We start from the raw sequence: 22,525 nt of genomic DNA on the forward strand, positions 1-22,525 counted from the left end.
AATGAATATGTATTATTATTGTAATAAAAATATAAGAAATGTAGAAATAAAATAAAACTGAAAAAATTCTTGTCTCCTAAAAATATCTTTATCAAAAAAGAGGTCAAAGAGAAATAACATTAGGCAATCTAAAGTAGTTTTTAGAGCACGTTCTTTGGAACTCTAAGGCTCCTCGGAGGGGCTGTGAGGGCCAGCACAGGGCAGATGATCTCCAAACACGCCCCTACACAAACGCCTACTATGCCTGAGCATTTTACTTTCAGTATTTTAATACTGAAGTTCTGCTGACAGTTTAAAACCTTCTGATCTAAAATATGTGTAAGTAACTTTTTTCTCAATATTCCTTAAAGCCTGGGGTTCGAGGAGGCTCCCCGGGAACAGAGATGTGCCCTCTCCTGTGTTTTCTGAGCACAGGATTTTGGTTTCCAGCTTCTTAGTAAAAGGCCTGCTGCATTTATGAGCTGCCTGGGTGGAAAGCCGGGTGCTTTATGCATAATGTTCCTCTGTTCAAGAAGGCCAAGGCAGCAGGAAGCCTTCTTTTTCCCTACCATCTGGTCAGCCTCTCTGAATCACAGTCAGCCATCCAGAAGCAGAAGATTCAGGATCACCAGAGACTATTTTCAGATGAATGAGAACTCAAGCCTGAGCAATTAGGTCAATGACTTTTTAAAGCAACTTTCTGAAAGAGGATGATTTTCTTTGCAAAATTCTTCTTTTTCGTCATTGGTCTTTCTTTAAATAAAATACAGTGACTGCCTATAAATCCTTTTTCTTGTTTTTAGAAGTCTGTCTATCACGGACTTAAGTATTTTTGGAAGTTACCTGTATATTTCTCTAACCTCATTTTTTCAAGAGAAAATCTAGTTTTAGAAATATAAATAAAAGGCTTCAATGTTTGAGCTAAAATGTCTACATCCTCTAGAGTTAAAAGATGCTTTTTAGAGATTTTAATTTTTTCATTTAGCTCTTCATTATCTGTAATAACCAGGAAAAATCTTTGAGATGAAACCTCTTTCCTTCTTTTACTTATTCTTCCTGACTTTCAGAGTCCTATCCTCATTTGGATTCTTACCAGGCCAAAACTAATAATGGCAATTTCTGTTTACTGCCTCATTCAAATGTGCTCCCCGCCTGAGGATAGCATAAACCATCTGAATTTCTGCTTCAGAACCAGCAGGGGGAGCTCATTCACTCAGGACTCTGATCCATCTACAAAGGGGGATAATGGGAAAAGCAACCCAACTTTCTCAAATAAGAATGGACCTTCTGCATTATAGATAAATTAGGACATGATAAGCAACAGGTGATCAACAATGGTGCTGAGATAAAGGGCCGCTGAAAAGATGTATTTAGAGATAGCCCAGCCTTGATGGCAAGGCTGCTGTCCAAAGCAGGTGCATACTCTTGCCTGTACCTGTTTTTCAAGGCTTGGCTTGCTAAGCTGTACAGTTTGAGGTCCAGCGAGTCTGGTCCCTGGAGTAGCTATCACAATGCTGGTGAGCTGGGCCATGGGGAACGTTTTGGCTATTGTTGCAGTCTGCCCATTGACGACACGGACGGGATGAATGGAATTCTGGGAGGTAGGGAGGGTCGTGGGGGTGAACTTGGTCAGCATGACGGGCCTCTGGATAAGTTGAGGAGCTGCAAGCATGGGAGGAGGTGCTGGGGCAATAGGAATGTTATTCTGGGCCACAGGCTTGGGTCGAACCTATGGGGAAAGAGAACAATGATCATATTACTTAAAGAAATTTCTGAAGTCCTGTAAGTCTAAGACGTTGCCAGAACTTCTATACTACATATGTGAAATGTTATTTAGTACAAATATTTATGAATATTCATTTTGGTTTATCGATTATATAGCTCTCAAGATACATAACCTTACAAAAGACTCAGCAGCTTTTAAATGGGTCCAAATGCTACCCTAGAACGCAGTTCATCTGCTTCCAAACCTAGCTTCTTCTCCTATACACCATGCGGGCTCCTCAGGCTGAGGTCAAATGCCCAACCCAGAGACTGGTCCAACCCAGAACTTGTCCCCAGAGTATGGTAATAATACTGCCAAAGACCTTAATCCACGTGCTAAATGTCTTCCTGCCTACGGCTTCGGTTCGCCCCCATCTGTGGCCCTTTAACTCCCCATCTTGGCCACTCCTCTCAGTCTCCTTTGTGGGCTTCCTTTTCTTCTGTCCAATCCTAAATGTAAGTATTTCTCAGGATTTTGACCTGGAACCCCTTTCTTCCCCAATGTCCTTGCTCCTCCTGGGAGCTCTCACCCATCTCATGGCTTCACTTATCATCTTCCACAGTTGTATCTCACACATTTCTTGAACTTCAGAATCATATATTCAACTGCCTGTTAGACATCTACACTTGAAATTCCCACAGAAGTTCAAAATCAACATGTCTGAAACTCATCAATTTCTTACTCCAACCCTCTTTTCCTCCCGTAATCATCACCTCAGTAAATGGCCTTTGCTTGCTAAACCTGAGAATCATTCATGATGCTTCCTACTCCATCTCTGCTTCCTGAAGCCTTCTCAAATGTGTCTACTTTATGCCCTCACTGCCACTACTCTACCTTACGTTTGGCTTAAAAGTGGCAGGAAATTGTGATTAAAAACATGGAGTCAGCCTTGCCTGGGTTCAAATCCTGGGTCTACCACTTACTAGCTATATAACCTCAGGCAACATATCTGATCCCACTAAGCTAGTATTTTTCAAACTTTCTAAACTGTGACCCTATGGGAAAAATCCTTTGCCCTTACGCATGAGAGTTTGACCTTCAGTTAACACTCTAGCTCTGTCCCCCTGGAAATCTGATAAGGGTAAGAATGTCAACTATATTACCAGGTAACACTGCTTATGATAAAAATGACCTCTTATTGCTAAACTGAATTGGAATGGGGAGAATTATAAATACCTGATAGGACATCATGCTTTGGGCTTTCCAAAGTAGGGTGACTCTTATAATTAAGTGTGTCTATTGTGGGGAACCTTAATTCATGTGTATGAAATTGTTACAAGACATACTGGCCCCTGTGAGGCATAAGGCTTCTGTGCCAGGGTGGCTCTCCCACTGTCCTGATAAAGATCTCACTTCCCTGCACCTGAGCTATCCCCGGACAGCTGCAGAAACTGCTGTACGAGCACTGCAGCAACTCTACCAAAAAAAACGTCTGATGTCGAGCAAGGGCTGGCAAGCTCTGGTTTCCATTCTGTATCGTTCCAAGTGAACTAAGGCCAAGTGTGGCCCTTGACAGCCCTGTGAATGTTTAGCTGAACTGAAGATGACTCTGTGGTGGGTGCTGCAGACACAGAGTAGAAGACATTTCACTGTAACCAGTACACACATATAGACATATATCTCTATCTCTATAAAATAAAAACTTCTTGAAACAATACTTATGTGCTATGTACTTTAATATTTCCTATTATGTTTTGTTCGTTTTATTTAAAAACTCTGCATGTAATCCACTAAATTGATTTCACAGCCTACTAATGGGTCATGACTCACCATTTAAAATACATGGACTAAACCTTAGATTCCTTATCTAAAAAAGAATAATACCTACTTTCATAGGGTTGTTATGAGGATTAAAATAACCCATGTAGAGTGCCTACACAGTGTCACATAGCAAGAGTCTCTGACCATTAGCTATTATTGTTGTTGACAACATCCTAACTATTCTTCCTCCCGACAGTCTTGACCACCTCCAGTCTATTCTCCACACAATAGCAAGAAGAAATTTCTTAAAACAAAAATCTGATCATGTCAAGTACTTATCTGAAAATGCTTTAACAGCTTCCCACTCTTCCTGGGGTAACACCTCATACAGTTTATGAGGCTCGGCAGGCTCTGGCCTGATGGGCTTCTCCAGCTTTGTCTCTTACTCTAGCCTGAGTCAGCCACATGGCCCACTGCCCTTAGCCACACCCAATCTCTGTTGGTTCCTTAGGCTTACATGCATCTCTCCATTCTAGACTTATGGATGTGCTCTGCCCTTTGCCTGGAGCATTTTTATTCTTCCTGCAAAACTCTGTCGGGCTAACTTTACTAGGACTTTAGGTCTCAGGTAGAATGCCAACTCTTCAAGGAAATGTTCTGTAATACCCTTAAGAATGAGCTGGGTTTCCCTCCACGTGTTCTTAGACCACTCAGTACTCCCAGTGTAACTGCCTATACATGTGTCTGAAGCTAAGGGCAGGGAGATGTCTGTCTTAGAAACTGACACATCCATAGGGCTTAGTGTCTTTTTTGAAATACGAGGTATTTATTAAGAATTCATCTTATAAATGACTAAACCCACGTTATCTCATGTGAGCGTTACCTATCCCCACCCTGGAAGCAATCTAGAAATCACTTATAGCCACTAACTACAAAATTCCTTTCTCTTCTGGGGCCTCGGATAGGAATTCCCAGCCTTTCTACCAGGCAAGTCGACTCCCTTCAAGGTCCCAAATGGGGCAACTCTGACATCCTTCCAGTAGAATGGTGAGTTCAGCCCATCGCTGGAAGAATACTCTCAGGAGTATACGGGCAAGCAGAGCTGCTTGGGCCTAGACAGAAAGTCCCCAGGGTAGACCCCCAGTTGAAATCTTTATGAGCGAGGCTTTGTGCTTCAGTGTGATGCTCTGCCATCACTTTCCAGAGTAGAACTGAATGGTTTCTACTGGTTAGTTGGCTGTCGTTTCCTTCCTTGCTCTCTCTGGCATAAAGGTGGAAAAAAGTCATATTTACATTCCTGTCCCACTGGCAGGCAGGTTTTAGCTAAAATCTTCAAGTAAGTTAACATTTTAAGGTTTAAAATGGTGTTAGCATAAATTTTTTTTAATTTAGAAAATTCTTTCCTCACATGCCCCTGCCTTTGGTCATTGCTGAGAAACCCATATGATAAAAAGGGCCCACGAGGCTTTTGGTCCCACCTAGCCTACTACGAGGTTTGTCATTGGTTTACTCACCTGTGGAAGAAAGTTTGGGCGTGGAGTGAGTCTAGGAGGAGGGATAAACTGTGGTACTTTAATGGGCTGAGGAGGTGTTGCCTGAACCTGCTAAAAAATGAGAAAGATACATCAACGAGAGGGGACAACAACTGTTCAGTATCAAAGTTAGGCATTTTAAAAGAATTGTCAGCATCACTATTCTCTAGATCAGACAATATCTGCTACAAGCTTTGGCTACAGAGTTAACCATCTGAATTAACACTGCCTAAGAAACAGTTTTACTCTCCCACCTGCATGATTTGCCCCATTACAGTGAACCAACCACACTTTTGCCTCCTCACATACCTAATGTAAAACACGCAGGCTCAGCAATCTTAGACAATTTCCTTTTTCCGACACTCAAGAACACTTGCACTTACAAATTTTAAAAATCGAGACTGGATCCAAAGTAAAATCAAACTTGCTGCCTGGTCAAATGGGTTCTTTCCTAACTTAAGCGTTTTATCTAAGTGAATGAATGGCTTTATTCCTATAGAGAATTTTCTAACTCTCAGTAGCTGACTGAGTTATCTGGTTGCTTCTCTAAAGATTCGTGGGTAAGTGGTGAAGCTTCACTTTATTGCTCTCTAGTTTCACTCATCACTAGTCATCATTCAAAAGCCATCAAGAGCTCTTAGCTGTCATTTTAGGAAAAAACTTTTAAACCACAACTTGGATTTATTTCCAAGTTCCTGAGAACATCAGTTTCTAAATGTTTTACTCTAGAAATCTCATAAACAATTTTGTTTAAGTACTTCTTCCTTCAAGGGATTTTTTTTTCCTGATAGACCTTGGACATGGACACTATTAATTTGTGAATTTCTTGAATATTTTTAAAGTGCCCCAACTAACTCCAGTACTTCCTGGGTGCAGTCAAGGGACAGTGAACTAAAAAAATTCAGCAAGGAGTTTCCTGAATCAGTAACATAGCACCAGATAATTTAAGAACTCAAGTTTCACAGGAAGGGCCGTGGAGAGGAGGGAGAGATACATGAAACTGTGTATGCTTCTGTGAAGGACATTTTCCCTGTTCAAGTCAAGTCATCCTTTGACCTCAGATAATGTACAGAGTGAGTTTTGGTCCTTGATGTCAGGACACCTCCATAGTTATTCGAGTAGACAGTAGGAATGGTATATTCCCTAGTCAGCCCCAAAGGGGAATGTGGTATAGTAGAGTGATGGAGACTGAAAAATCCAGCAGGAGCATAAAATGGATATACTCTACAAACGCATATCCTGAACCCTCTCATGTGGGCACACATGAGTAGCAGCTGCTGGCTTACCAGAGTGACTGTGTTTTTTGCCACAATTTGGACAGCCTCTGCCCCAGGCCCAGTGACCTTACTAGACGTCTGGAGGTTGACTGGTGTGTTCTGCACATCAGTGCTGAGCACAGCCTTCTGACTGTTGATGGCGGTCACCATAGCAATGGTAGGTCTCTGGCCCACAACAGAGGCAGGCATGGTCGCAGTTGCTGCTTTCAAGACGAGAGGTAGTGTCTTTGTGGTAATCATAGAAGCTGTAGTTACAGTCTTCTAGGAGACATGGAGAACAGATATTAGGACACTGAAGTGTGATCCCACTAAACAATACACTGCTAACCCCCAGAGGAAAACAAAGCAATAATTCTCATAATCAAGTTTCTTGGTATAACATTTCTTTTGTGTACATAGAGCACACATTTTACTACAGAGAAAGACAATCCCTAATCTGCCAGAGTTCTCATTTAGCTTCACGTTCATAGTAATAACTGCAGACTAGTATGAGCACAGGCTTTTCAACAATGAATGGGGTGGTTTTACAGACACAGAATGAGTGTACCTATTTTTTCTGGTTTTTCTAATTCTTTGCTTGTTCTCAATTAATTTAAACTTTGAAGAAGTTGGCCATCTCTATCCTCAATTGCTACAACCTCATCAATAGGAAGAAAGCCATCATATAATTCTGATTATCTGCCTTCTGTGACACAAAGGCTGGGACAAAAGAAATGTGTCTTCATTCTTTTGAGTGTCACTCTAGAGAGGTGGAAGGGAACCTCACATGAGGATTAGCATAATTGTTGTCTCAAGGCAGGAAATCTCAAACACTAGATAATAAAACCTATTAACCAGCTAGTATAGTAAATACTAGCTCTTGATACCAAAGGGGATATGAGTCACTACCTATAATCTTTTCTCTGGAGAACTGTTGCAGAAGTGATCAAAGATCCAGTGAAACGTGACAAGGTGGAAGCAAAAACCAGTCTCAAAAGGCCTTATAGATCAGAGATGAACTGAGGTGAGAGAGCTTGACTGATATTCCATAAGTGCTATTAAGCTTTAAAGCTGTATTTTCTAGACTATTTACTAGAGTAATTAAAGGAGCCAGTTAGAGAACAAGAAAATATGAATAACCTTATTACATGGCATATACACCTATTTAGTGTAACCATTCAATCAAGATACAGATATTTCAGGACCATGATTCTGATTTGATTTGGTGATTCTGATTTTGATACTATCCTACCTTTTTATTCTTACTTTACACTCGCACTGTCCAATATGGTAGCTACTAGCCCCATCTGGCCATTTAAATTTAAATAAAACAAAATAGAATTAAAACATCAGTTCATCAGTCACACTAGCCACATTTCAAGTGCTGAACAGCCACATGAGGCTAGCGACTGGACTGTGGAGATTCCCAACAATGTAGAAAGTTCTACTGGACAGTATTGCTCTAAACCAGTGAAAGGAACCCAACTCTCCTCAAAACAGATCTGGACAAAATCCTTTATGAACTTCTATTTCAGAGTCTATGTAAGCATTTGTGTATTAAGTTGTATGGTTCTAGGTAATTATTTCCATTTTCTGCTTTAAAAACATACACATAGGCTTGTATCACTTAATCTTTTAATAACTTTTTTTCTTTTAACCAAAAATTTAATGATCCGGCCTCATCTATTCCATCACAGCTTCATCAGCAATCTTTATTAATGCTTGCCTTTAAAATTACCCAGTTCTTTGTTTTCTCTAAGTCAACAACACAGGAGTAGCTATTCTCCATTCTGTTGCCTCCACAAATGTGAAATGGGAGTAAAAGGGAACTACTGATATTTATTTTGGGGGTTACAAGTCATCTACTATTTATCAGTGATAAAACCAAAAAAAGCTAAATGCTATTTATCATTAGGAATGTCATATTAGTATAGCAGCAAGCACTGACTTTACATTACCAGCTATTCGTAATAAGTGTTTTTAACCCAGTATGATATTAGCTCTATCTTTCAATTTAAAACATTTAAATAGAAAGAACTTTTGAAGTGGTAAGAAAGTCACATTAGATGACATTAATCCTGGTGTCACCATGGGTCACAGAAGTGAAGCTCTAATCAGCAGAACTCACTGACATGAGTTTTAAAAACAGTTGTACATGTTATTGCTTTAAAAGAGGTCAATGTACTTTTGTTTGAAACATCCTTGGTTCAGGTAAATCATTATCCATATTTTGAATAACCCTAAAGTGATTATTCTAAAAAAGTGAGTTAAAACCTCAAACTCACCTGAATTATATACTTACCATCAACTGCAACACTTAAAAAACACACAAACCTAACAAGTTTATTCACATCTTAGGTTAGCATTTTTATTCTACTTTATAAATATTCAGTTGTGGCTAATTTCACTACATGTATTCTAGCACTTTTATAACACTTTTTATATTATGGGCACAAGACCTAGAACTATATACATCAAAGAAAACTTTTTGAAAAATATATTTACTATTCATTGATACCAGGTACTGACATAGGTATAGCTTAGATCTTTTTTCCAGGTGTGGTGCTTATTCTAAGTATTAGGAATATAAACCAAGCTCTCGGATTGTTGTCGAGTTTAGATGACAGAGAATCTACAATTTTGAAATCCAAACCTAATGAAAAGTTTTGAATTGTTCAGGCAGGAGGAAGAGAAGACGAAGAGGAAAGGTGTCCAACAACAAAGAAAATTATTTTTATGGAAGCTGTGATTAGTCCTTGGCTGGCTGATGCTGTCCAAGTAGTATCACATCAAGAGAAGATAGCAGTTTCCCAACACTTTGGTGAAGGGGTTCTTTAATTCTGACACAACCCCAACTGCATGAACTAGAAATTAATGCCGGAATAAATGGCAAGTAGCAATAACAGTAAAATCTTTTCCATTTTTTTGCTGTTATTATTTTAGTGTACCTACAAAGCATGAAGTATTGATTTAAAATAGACTCCAATATACAAATCAGAATTTAGAGGGATTACTATCTAATTAACTTCCACATCTATTTTAGACTATTTTCTTTGTTTAATTTTGAAAGTAAGGTCACTGATGCACATTCAAACAACTACAAATAGAAACCCTGCATTTCTGTCTATAAGGGTTTATTTTCTGTTCGGTTTTGTTAATGGCATACTTCTCTACATTTGTATTACATCATAAAAATGACAGGGTTGTGAATGTAAGCTGAAGGGTATACCTAAATTCAACTGTTTTATTCTTTCATTTTTTTTCTGTAGATGGAAAAAATTTCAAAGTATACATACAAGCATGAGTTGGAATTAACTAAGTAAAGGAAACTGCCCCTCCCAACTCCCTCAAGCCTTGGTACATGCTAATCACCTGACTGAGATTAAAAAACTTTCTCTTCCTAGCATCTCTGTCTAACCATGCTGACTGCTACTTAATATGCCTTTCTGAACTCAGAAATTCAACATACGCCATATACAACTTCCCATTTGTTCTTGGCCTCATGAATCTTTAATTACTCCATATGACTGTCAAGAACCCCAAAAGTTTTGTCATGCATGGGGATGGGGGGTGGGGGTTGCACAAATAAGCCTCTTCCTACTTTTCTGGCTTTATCTCCTTTGCTATCATTTCCTGGCCATGCATTTACTCTTCTGATACCATACTTTTATTCACTGTTCTCTACACCTATGATGCTCTTCTCTCTGTGTCTATCACTGAAATCTCACTTATCTGTCAAGGCCCTGCTCAAATGCCATCACCTTTATGAGACACTCTTTGATCTATCTAGTTAAAATTACTCTGTCCTCTGGTATTTTCATTTTGTTCTTCTTTGTTAACTGTTTACATCTTCCTCTCCTCTAAAATTTTTAAATTCTTGAAAACAGAAATTCTGTCTTATTTGTGAATTTATCCTCTACATTGCTTAGCATAGTGCTTACATATAGAAGAGACTCGATAAATATTTACAGAATGAATGAAAATAATTATCATAGTATATAAGATCCTAAGCAGGGACCATTATTACTTCTTTGTATATCAGAATCTAGCACATAGAGAATGCTCAATAAATACTGATTGGTAGTTTACTGTAAAAACAAAAACCTAGAGATCTTTTGGCTTTTAACATTAAACATCTACACTAAACAAAAGAATATAATACAAAAGAAGCTCAACTAAATTAATTAAAGGTATCAGGTGGGATACCAGATAGAGAGATGCCATTTACACAGCACTGTTTGGGCATAGCCCCAGGCCTCTCACTGTCACCATCCCAAAGCAGCATATAACTCAAATTACCAGGAAGGGAAACACAAGTATTTTCTATGATTTGTGTGACATGGAATATTACTTGAATAGGAAGTTTCCATGGGTTAAGAGAGAAAATTCTTGTGTACCAGGAAACAATGACATGTGCCACACTCCTTCCATGTAATCACTTTCTGATCAAACTGCACTTTGGAAAGAGAACAACCTAACTCAACTCTGTTTAAACCTTCAACGAAGTAATCTGGCAGGCAATCTTTCAGAAGAAACACAAGTCCTGGTCAGGGGATTTTAAGTTTGAATACTTAATTTTCAAACTGCCTTAGGGTGGAGATTAGGGTAAAAATTGTGTAGGCTGCTCTAACTATCTGATTTACAATAGGGATTCTTCTTTTCCTTCTTTGGCATTTTACATAACGGTTTTGTTTGTTTGTTTTGTTGTTGTTGTTGTTGTTGTTATATGACAATATAGAAGAGTAGTGAATGGCCAGATTTTTTACCGAGAATATCTGGGTTCAAATCTTGGCTCCACTACATACTACGTATATGATTTTAGGTAATTACTTAATCTCCTTGTGCCTTAGTTTTCTTTTCTAAAAACTAGAGATAATAATAATGCCACCTTCCTTATTAGGATTGGGGTGAGGATTATGTATATTATATATGTAAAGCACTCAGAAGATTATCACTATATAGGAGCCTCTATTAAATGTTAATTCTCTTTAGCAATTTTTAGTTCTTTTATAAGGAATGCATTATTCACTTGCAAAATGTTGTATATAAACAAATATGACGTCCATAAAAAGTGAAGAATCAAATATATTATAATATCTTCCTCTACATATAAAGATATAGTAAAGACTAGGTGTTGGCAGGTAAGAGATGTCCACACTTAGGCTTCAAAAGATCCAAGTCCTTGAAATCATGTACAAAAATGAGTGTATGAAGTGTGAATGTGTATTTTTCTGGGAATGGGATCCAAAGCTTCTGACAGAGTCTTAAAGAGGTCTGTGACCTCCAACTCCAAGAATCAAGAACGACTGTTTGATTGTCCCATTTTAAAAGTTTGACCCATATTACATCTAAGTATGTAAAGATCAAGCTTGAATAATTTTCTTGATTGACTGTCATGTCCAAATATGCCCTTTTTGTGTATCTTGATCGCCTTGCTATCCTTACATTATGTGCTAGTTTAAATACTCTTTGCAGGCCAATCATTTGCACAGCTATACCAAGTTAGAATGTTATTAAGCTTCTAACTCTTTAGTTCTAGTTTGGACCTGTAGCTTCCACTTCAGATTTCCTTCAGTATATTAGAACAGGATTCATATTCTCTTGAATATGGTCTAAGAAATGAATGTTTTGTTTCTATGAATAATGGAAATATATCACCCTTCTAAATGCCTCTTTCTACCTGGTCCCAGGGGCACTGACCCTGAAATATCTCCACGCCTTTTTGCTAAGAAATCCAGAAAAACGATTCCAGAGGTGATCAAGTCACACAGATTTTTAGAACAAGTGCAAACAAATACTCCAGAAATTCAAAATAAGACTTTACTTCTGTTCTAATACAGAGAAGAGATTTTTCTTTGTCATCGACTACCATTCCCTCCTTCTTTGGAAAAGGGGGAAATCATTTAACTTTTGCTCCTTAGTAATGTTTCCTTCTGATAATGAATTTCTAGTGATTCTTATCCCAGTTATAATACAAAAAAGTAAACAAAGTAACTTTTGTTTAGTGACAGTTGAGCTTTATAAAACCTGAAACGGGACCCATTTCTACATGACCAATAACAAATCAATCTGCAATACGAAGCCTGCAGAGCTCCAGCCACACTTTTACCTGTGAAGCAGTCAGATTGGGAGAGGGTGCAGCCGACTGGGTGTGGTGGTGGTGGTACTGCTGCTGTTGCTGTAGCTGCTGTAGTGGTTGCTGCTGTGCTGTTTGTAGTTTGTTTTCTGATTGTGGCAATGGCTGTATTTGGAACTTGTCTGGTTGTTCTTGCTTTACTATCAGGTTCTTCCGTAGCTGTTCAACTACTCTTTTCTACCAAATGAAGACAAAAAGAAATAAAATCTATCAGAACAGTGTTCTATTATTCTCTGACGACTTTGATCTGAAACTTGTTACAATATCTAAAATTTAGATTTGACAAATTAGAAACCCATGGCATAAGAAACGTTTATATATAAAGGGAAACTGAGGCACACATGAGAAGAAAAGCTAATAGAAGTCACACTAGATCTCAGATTTCATGACTAATATTAGCTTAGCATGTTAGGTTGGAAGGGCAGTATAGGGTAGCAGTGAAGACGCGACTCTAGAGACAGACTGACTCAATTCAAACTTCAGTTTTGCTAATTACCGGCTGTATGATGTTGGTCAAGTTACTGTAAAAGGAGGCGACTACCAATATCCTCAGCGTTCTTACAAGTACCAAACAAGCTCCTATATGCAGAGTACTCAGAACTGTGATCGGCACATTTTTGGTCATTTTTCTTTTTGCATCTGACAACATAGATACCAGCCATACTAATTTCTGTTAAACAAACATCATGTATCTATGCCAGATTTAAACATTAAACAGGCTTTTAAGCAAAGAACTCTTGATCTCAGAAATATGCAATATAAACAATAAACATTCTAAATTACTGAAATGCACAACTTATGAGCAGGACTCCTTTGGTAGGCTAGGATCTGGAGAAACACGTTTAGGCAGAGTAGACATTCAGTTACATGCAATAAAAATTCAAAATTAAGGTTTCTTAGATTTTCTAGACTTTGTTCAAATCCAAGAAAAATGTATACTTGGATACCTTCATTACTTTAAAATACATTTCAACAGGATGTAAGCTCCATGAGGGCAAGGATTTATTTTGTACAGTACTATACTATGCACCTAAGTCAATGTCCTCATTCTCTTTATATGATATGTAAAGTGATGCAAATGGCTCAGAGAATATGTAAAATCCATTCGGAGCCAGACTTGGATTCCAACTCTCCTGCCCTAACAGATGAAAGAAAGTATAAGCAGCACTCCTCTTGTATACTTTCAAGTGGGTTCACTAACTCAGGTTTGTTATTTCTGATAAAAATGGATTGCTATTTTCTAATGTAGATTATGAATGGAGAAAAAGAAGTGAAAGATGATCTTTCAATAAAGAGTTAAATAAAATCAAAGGATCAAGGTTGATTTTCGAATTCTTGCTTAAGATTCTAACCAACTTCATTACACATACCGTCTAAAGCAGTGGTCCCCCACCTTTTTGGCACCAGGGACTGGTGTTTCTATGAGAATCTAATGCCTGGTGATCTGAGGTGGAGCTGAGCTGGTGATGCTAGTGCTGGGGAGCAGCTGCAAGTACAGATGAAGCTTCATGCTCCCCTGCCCGCCGCTCACCTCCTGCTGTGTGGCCCAGTTCCTAACAGGCCACAGACCCATACTGGTCCCTCAATGGTCCCATACTGGTCTGTGGCCTGGGCATTGAGGGACCCCTGTTCTAAAGAATCCCAACCTGCAGGTTACCTGCTTAACATATTAGAACCTTAAAATACTGAAAAAATAGATTTTTAAAAAACTTAAGTCAATACAAAATACATTATTGAGAGAATTTTTACGTTTTTATTACTGATTCCTTTTAGGCAATGAAAATGTCACATGAAGGCCATTTCTGGGGTGGGGGGAACGTCTAGCACTTTCTCTTTCAGTAGTTAAATATTAAAAAGGATTCAGAGTCCAATGTCTTTGCGAAAACCACCTGCAGAATAAAAATGTAAGTTAATAAAAATATCTAATGCTTATAAAAATTAACTTTCAAGTCTTCGAAGTCCTGTTTCTCAAGTACAAATGGCAGAGTCATTGAACCGATAGAGTTTAGGAGAGGGGAAAGTAATAGCAGTGGTGCTACAGGTAATTCTGAGTATCATAGGTAGATTTTATTGCTTGGTAACTGCTAGAACATTAAGACATTTAGCAATTAAAGAATTATTTAGAGTTGCTTTCAATCTCCCCCCTCCCCAACATCTTAATCAGCATTAATCAACCATATTAACAAACTCGCAAAAAATGTAGCATAGCATACAGAGAAAAGAGATTCCAACAACTTTCACTAAAAAAAAAAAGAAGAAGAAGAAGAAAAAACCCAACAGCTCAAATCAGGAGGAGGAGAGAAACCAGGAGGAAATAATACAACACAAATGCGACACTTGCCAAAAAATAAATTTTGAACAAAAACAGCACAGGAAACTAAATAATTACTATACCAGGCACAAAAGGGAAGGGTGTTTTTCTCCTCTACCGCCATCCTTAGGAAATACAGTGTGCTCTCTTACTTACTGCCCAACTGGGGTAAACTACAAGCAAGAGACAAAGCCCGGAACCCACTCCCAGTGTTGTGTACAACAGAAGGGAACAGTAGGGGAAGGAAAGAGAAAGGGATGCAGGCTAGAGTACTCTGCAGCCATATGGCTAGAACAAGGTGACGACCAATCAGAACCAGAATCAGGGAAGTGGGAGTCAGTGAGTCACACTGCATTCACAACTGTTCCTCCCCCAGGGCCTGAAACAAAGCCTGTGGAACCAAGGGGGCAGGGGAAGGAGGGTTCAAAATATTTGCAAACTTACATTAGTCCTTGAGAGGAGGAAAAATAAGAAAGAGAGCTGTGCAGACTGGACACGGGTCAGATCGTAGGAGCTGGGTAAAGTTTTCTTTGAAAGAAGGCTCTGGTATATTTCAGAGTGCTGCTAAGAAATGCATCTCTCCTGTACTTCTTGCTGTGTTTACCACAAGACTAAAAGAATATCAAATGTGTAGTTGTGCCTATCTGTGAAATTTTTTTTAAAAAATCAAATTTCTGGGGTAAGCACTGATGTCTTCCATAACTTAAACATCTATCACTGCATTTTGGAAACCAATGGTCTAAAGTTAGGTAAGCGCTGTAGTGAAGGTGCTCCTTAGGTGTACAGAGGCCAGGCACACTCTTTTAAAGACTGGCTAAAGAAAGAGAGTTGTTGAATATATTTGCTGGCTTTTCCAAGTCCCACAATCCAGTCTTGTTCTAGTTCAGTCCTGAAAACACGAAAATCACATTAACCCCAGCAGGACCCTGATCTGAGTCAGTACCAGTTCTGGGTGGCAGCAAGAGAAGACAGCCATAATATTTCATAAATCTTAGTTATATGGTATCAGGCAAAGTTACTAAGTATCCTCTCGTCTCCACAGAAAGTAAGTATACTTTTACCATTATGTGTTTTAAACAAAGAAATCAACTTCTGCTGATCATTAATGAAGGTTATGCTGGCATAAACAACTGGACACCTTCGATGTTATTCACATATAAAGGAGACCTTAAAATATAGCTAATTATCTTGGAACATTATCCTGAAACTGTGCCATTCATCATTCACTAATAAGTTCAAGAGAGTTAAAAGAGAAAAAATGAAGAAAATGAAAGAGGAAATGCTGGAAAGAATGAAGGCAGAAGGGAGGGAGAAAAGTTAATAACTTATCTTCTCTCCTTAATATATTTTCTATAAACAACAGGCCAATGTGCCAGGCACCCAGAATGGCTAGTACCGCCCCCTCCAATCCATCTGCCAAGAACTGCTTCATAAACCCAGCATGTTAATTCCAAGCCTCAGATTCCCTTGGCATGCACATCACTAGGTTTCATCAGGGCTTGTTCAGGCAGAAGAGTTCAGAGCCTCTGACACTTCAAGTCACAGTTTCTGAGACAAGGTAGTCATGGTGATCAATTCTGTGACATTCAGCGAACTATAAATGAGTTTGCAGAACAGCAAAACAGATTCCTAAAGAAAAATACAAAAGTTTATAGGTCTAATTCAACTAAAAATCAGGTTCTTGTTTTCCTAAGTCAGTCATTCACTCCAAGGTCCATGGCCCTGGTCAATACAGAAGAAAGACGGAGCGAAGGAAGGCCAGCTTCTACCCCTCCAACTAAGCCGCCAGTTTATTTCTATCAAACTCACACAAAGTCTGGAAAGCTTCCCTCAAAAGAAACTCCAGTCACAGGCCCTGCCCTCCTGGATGTCGGTGCTTTTAAGTTTTTGCTTTTCCACAATTTGTTTGTGTTCTAGTTGGCATTATCTCTTTTATATCAATCATGAGAGGGCCACACCCACTCAGACATCTTCTTACATAGTACTGCCTTAAAAATTCATCCTTTTCTTCACCCTTCATACTTTCACTCTTCATACCAGAGGCTGATAGAGACTTTTGACTTCACAAATCCAGAAAGTCAAGAACAAATCTTACCCATCTTCATACATAAAATGTGAAAAAATTTTCCAGGTCTTCAGACTAACCAATTGCTCAAATGAAACCAGAGAAACTAAAATTTTTGTGTGCAGAAAAACTAACATGGAGAAATATATATTTGCTGATGAAGTTAGAATGGATTCGAAGAAACAAAAACTTTCTACTGTCTGACTGAAATTCAATCACTGCATTTATAAGTAACACTAATATTCATCAACAGTAAAAACGGAGGAAGGAGATATGATGACAGTCTTCAGAATGCTAACACTAATTATCCTCTAAAGAATAGGGTATGTTACTGGCATAACAATGACGAAATTACAATCTAAAGTAAAAGGTATGTGTTACTAAATTAAGTAAAGAGTCCACCATTTTATGAACTAAAACACAGGGAAAAGAAGCAATAAACTCTAAATAAGCTCCTTCTTAATGTAGTAAGTGAAATGCAATGGGAGAATATGTGTGGAAGTTATTAGAGGGAATGTTCCAGGGGAGACATACAGGACAGAATTCGGACAGAAGAGGAGGAGGAATACTGGTGGCAGCAGCTATAAAAATATACTTAGCTAAACATAATTGTGCTTTACTCATTTTGTAAGGCACAAGAAGGTTTCCCCCAAACTCCCCAATGTTCAGTTTCAGGGTCAGAATCAGCAAATAGCTTCTAACCTTTTAAAATTCTTTAAAAAGGAATATACTCTTTTAAAATACCACCTGTTTGGCAGAAGCAGTATCTACAACCTTATCTTACACAGGGAACTGTCTGTATATATGTTGTCTACTAAAGAGAATGTTTGGTCTTAAGACAGTTTAGAACACAGATAATTATTTTATAGTTCTGCAAGGTGCCATGGAATTTTTACAGTACGATATAAATGAATTAAGAACAGCAGCAGCTGGAATTATGTGGGTTTTTTTTGATGAAGTTCAAACTTCTCTACATAGATGCTTAACAGATGGTGGAGAACGCATATGTCATGGTACTGATTAGACTTTGGCTTACTTTTTTAATTTAAAAAATTATTCTTTGGGGTTTACTCTTCTTTAACACACACACTCACACATTTACATCAAGAGGTTTTACAGCCCAATTCCATCTCCACAGGAGAACAGACCTTTTATTCATATCAATGGGATTTATATTCCATCTCCATAGGGGATTAGACCCTTTATTTGATAGCCTGATTAAAATGCAGTTTACATTCTTCTAGTTTAGTTCATTCACGCTCTAATAGGTAAGCTCAACCCCCACCCCACCCCACCCACACACACTCCTTATGCATGACTATAAAAGATTGCGAGGACTGCTGGAGTCAAACTCCACCTATATCCAGGGACCATTCTAAGAACCTGGGGGCTGACTGCCTTTAACTTGCATCACAAGAAAAGAGTGTAGCTGTTGCACACAAGAGAGATGTGGCCCCTGGAGAACTACAGTTTTCCAATATGTAACATATCCAGATGCTAGGGCAAAATAGTAAAAACACACAGAATAAAAAAGAGCACTGCATGCTGGGAATGACAGTTGTAATACAATTCTCTATAATAAAAGACCAAAGAAGCCAAAATCAGAACCCAGTTGGCCTACATTTCTCTACATCTCTTTGAAACACTAAGCTTGTTTCACAAAAGTGTTGAGGATCAAATGAATTAATGGCGAGGAATGTTTAGGAAACTGTTGAGGGCAATGTGAAAATAAGAGATGATAACCAATGAATACTACAATTTGTCTAGTGTGAATTTTTAACTCAGAGCAACAGCTAATTAAATGGGACTTTCATTTCCAATGCCAATTATATTTCAAACACTTGATTTTTTAACATCTATTAGTTCAAACTATATTTTTTAAATGAGAATTGCCCAAAGTACAGGATTAAGAAGGACAATGATACCTGTTGCCTTTCAATCTCAGAAATCAAACACATTAGGGATTACTTCCCTGTGTAGAAATCTAGGTACAGGCCAGATTTCTTACATCTCTATAGTGGTTCAGGGCCATATTCTGAGTGTAAAAAATAGATGTCCAATTTAAATGTAACCTGACCTAGTAAAGACCCTTAGATACATTAATGAGAACAGAAAAAAAAAACAAAAAACCATTAAGAACCATTTATAATCTGCGTAATTTAGTTGCTTGCTAAAATAAAAAGTGCCTGACTCATTGTGTTTGTACCACACAATGAGATATGACATGGAGGCTATTAATTTGTAAATTAAGCTCCAGTTTGGCAAAATGCATGCCCCTCCGTAACTATCTGTTAGACCTGCACACACCACCAGCTCGTCATTCATCATTCCACCGCTCTACCCCACAACTTAAAAGGCAGCATTGCCTTGTTAATGTCAGTTGTCCCATGCACGACAGAAATTCTCTCATTGCTCTGCCCTGAAGCTGCTGTGGTTTTCCTCACAAAAGAATGATGATTAGAAATGGCTGCACTGGGGCTGTCCCTGACAAGTGGGATATGAAAATACAATTTGAGCACGGTAATGATCCTAAAATGGGGGGAGAGAAAGAGAGGAACCAAACCAAAAATCTTTATCATTTTATGGAACACTGCTCAGATAAAACAGATTGTTTTACCGACTCCAAGCCCTGGGTACAATTTGTGGTAATGCAGGAAGCCCTCTTTTCCCAGAAACAAGACAGAATCAGATGCTGAAAGAAGAAAATATAACAGATTATTTAAACAAATTCTACACAAAATATATATACTAAGACACGGATCAATCATCTCTAAAGGCGAGGACACATTTTAACAATCCTCCATTCAGCAGTTTTTTTCTTAAAATAGAGAAAAAGACAGATAATGGTATTAGAATAATATCTCTGTGAGGCAGGATACATTAGATAGAAAATATCCTATGGTGAAATGTAATATTTTCCTTACATTTGAACAAGTCTTATAAATCACTAAACACTGAAATTTGAATTGGGAAGTATTTTAACAAAAGTACATCCTGGACAATACACTCTTGATACTTAAAAACATAATTTTTATCATCTACAGTAACAGCATAAACACACAGCTATAAAAAGATTTCAAAGCTACTGAATGAGTATCTCTTAATTTCACAAAGTATTCACTAACTCAATAGTTTATCAGGAAGTATTTGTTACAACCACTAGAAGAGAAAAATTAAGTGTTACAAATTTACTTTCTGACAAGACCCCACATAAAACAACAGAGAGAGAGCAATTCTATCACCTATGTAGGCTGCCAAGATGAGGGATGGGTAACTTCAAGGGACTGGATCTTCCAAGACACGTGACAAAGGATGATTTGCACTACTCTGTATTTAGTTTGGGTTTTCTGGCATCAGAGACAGAAGAAACCTGAACTCATCTTTCAGACTTTCAGAGCAGGTTTGTTTTGTTTTAAATTGTCAGTACTAGAAGTTTTTATTAAAGAGAGATAGAGATTCAGCTAGAAGAAGGCATGAATAATTTCTTACTGAATAAAAAATACTTGATTAAAATTTTAAGTATTTTATTAAATCTCATGTGAAAAAAATAATTTTTCATAGGCTATGAAAATCAGTAAATCCAATCGACAAATCTCTACATGAATATTTAAAGTCTTCACACACATACACCCATACACACTCCACAAGTTTTAGAAAAGATGGAATGACCGCAGTAAAAATGATGTTATTTTTATCTTCTTTTAGCTTACTTCTTAGTAGTGAAGTAAGTGTAGCTCAATCTTTTACTATACTGTTCTCCAGTTTTCATATCCAACACAATTACTGAGGTGCAGGTTCATATGAGACGAGGACACTGAACTGAACATAAGATCAGTCCCTTGATTTTTTTTAAAAAAACAAGACTTCTTAGAGCAGTTTTAAGTTCACAGTAAAACTGAATAAAAGGTACAGAGAATTCCTATATACCCCCTGCCTCCTGACCCATAGCCTCGCTTACTATCAACATCCTTACCAGAATGGCACATTTGTTAAAACTTATGAATCTACACTGACATATCATCATCACCCAAAATCCAAAGTTTACACTAGGGTTCACTCTTAATGTTATACATCCTTTGGGTTTTGACAAATGTATAATGACATATATCCAGTATTGTAGCATTATATGGAATAATTTCACTGCCCTAAAAATTCTCTGTGCTCTGCCTATTCATCTCTCTTCCCCCAACCCCTGGCAATCACTGATCATTCTACTATTCCATAATTTTGCCTTTTCCACAATGTGATGTAGTTGGAACCATACAGCAGGTAGCCTTTCCTAATGGACTTCTTTCACTTAGTAATATGCAGTTCAAGTTCCTACATGCCTTTTCATGGCTTGATAGCTCATTTCTTTTTACCACCAAATAATATTCCATTGTCTGAATGCACCACAGTAGTTCTCTTGATTTTCAGTCTAATGTGGCAGCTGGTGAGTTCTATAATGGTTACAATTAAAAACAACAGCAATAATATCAGATAGCAATTACCTGCCACCTAGTACAATGAGATTCTGAGCATCGAAGTGACTTGACCTAGGTCTCAAGTCAGGTAGAGTCAGACTTAATAGTTCTAGTTTCTGATATCTAATTCCATGCCCTCCCTCCCCGACAGCTATACACTACATAATATAGCAAACCAACGAAAGCACCTAGGGAAAAATTGTATATACATTCCCATTCTGCTTTTAGGAAAAATAAGTAGAGAGGTAGTATTTTGTAGTAGAAATAATACAAAGCGTCAAGAAATCTGGATTCTAGTTTTGCAGCTGTTATGAAACTAGGTTTGTGACCTTGGGTGAATTATCTACCTGATCTTGGTCTCAGCTTCTCCACTGTATCTTCAACATTCTCTTCTGCTTAAAATTCTAAGACTCTCTGAATGACAAGAATACAGTCTCTTGATTATACTTTCTACCTCTACAAATAAGCACTGTAAAAGAAAACTAATGCTCATAATGCACATAGTACCTAGTACCTAAAAGAAAACTAATGCTCATAATGCACATAGTACCATCACCCTGACACACTAGAGTAGCTAAATCATTAAAGAATGGTTTCATACAGGGATCGAACATTCACATGGAACCAGGGTCAGGCAGGTACTATGTGTGAATGAAGCTAGCCAGCTATGAAATAATAATGAGTGATGGGGACCAAGGTCAACTGGAGAGGGAATGCCCTAACGCCACAAATGTAAGGATTGCTTTTAATGTTTTGAGTCAAACAAAATATCTCTGCTGGTTAGATTATGACCACAGGCTACCAGTTCTCGACCCCCAGACAGTAATTACATTCACTGAACAGTAGTTACTAGGAGAGGAATCAAACATTACTTAGAAAAATTTTCAACAATAAGAAGTGAGTCAAAAAGGATTTCAGATAACCCGAAAATTAAAATGGTTTTCTGATTGATTACAATTTCACCACTGTGAAAAGGCTGGGGTGTGACTTTTAGGGGGAAGAAGCACAGACATAAAAAGCAAGTAATCAATCAGTACTGAGAAGAATATGTAAGATAAAATATCTGAAGATACAAGGAGACAGATAACTATTTATAAAATATAAAGCAAATTTCAGTAATAATATGTCCCATAATTGTGCCAGCTTTATCAAAACAGCTTAAAGTACTTACAGATCATTTAAACCCCTCCCCATCATGTAACATTGACGTAAGAATGAACTGGAATCAGTTTCTCTATCACCGAACCATAACTGTCTCCAGGGCTGAAGAAAGCAGCTGTTTAAACAGCCTCATTGTAGAGGTCAGTAAAATGAAAG

At 38.0% G+C, this 22,525-nt stretch overlaps 1 protein-coding gene across 12 annotated transcripts in view; it reads right to left on the bottom strand.

The window, feature by feature from the left end:
• The window catches only part of PHF21A (PHD finger protein 21A), a 154,294-nt gene that overhangs the window by 23,297 nt on the left and 108,472 nt on the right, over positions 1-22,525 (bottom strand). For 6 of the 12 annotated variants that reach the window (XM_023528717.1, XM_023528718.1, XM_023528713.1 and 3 more), the window contains 4 exons: positions 12,343-12,546; positions 6,264-6,515; positions 4,960-5,049; positions 1,415-1,708 (listed from right to left, as the gene is read on the bottom strand). In XM_023528717.1, the coding sequence (XP_023384485.1) occupies positions 1,415-1,708; positions 4,960-5,049; positions 6,264-6,515; positions 12,343-12,546 (840 nt within the window). The remainder of the gene's footprint in view (positions 1-1,414; positions 1,709-4,959; positions 5,050-6,263; positions 6,516-12,342; positions 12,547-22,525) is intronic. The other 6 variants (XM_011356897.2, XM_023528714.1, XM_023528715.1 and 3 more) reach the window with 3 other exon arrangements.

This window comes from Pteropus vampyrus, unplaced genomic scaffold (assembly GCF_000151845.1).
Source record: "Pteropus vampyrus isolate Shadow unplaced genomic scaffold, Pvam_2.0 Scaffold31, whole genome shotgun sequence".
Lineage (NCBI taxonomy): Eukaryota > Metazoa > Chordata > Mammalia > Chiroptera > Pteropodidae > Pteropus > Pteropus vampyrus.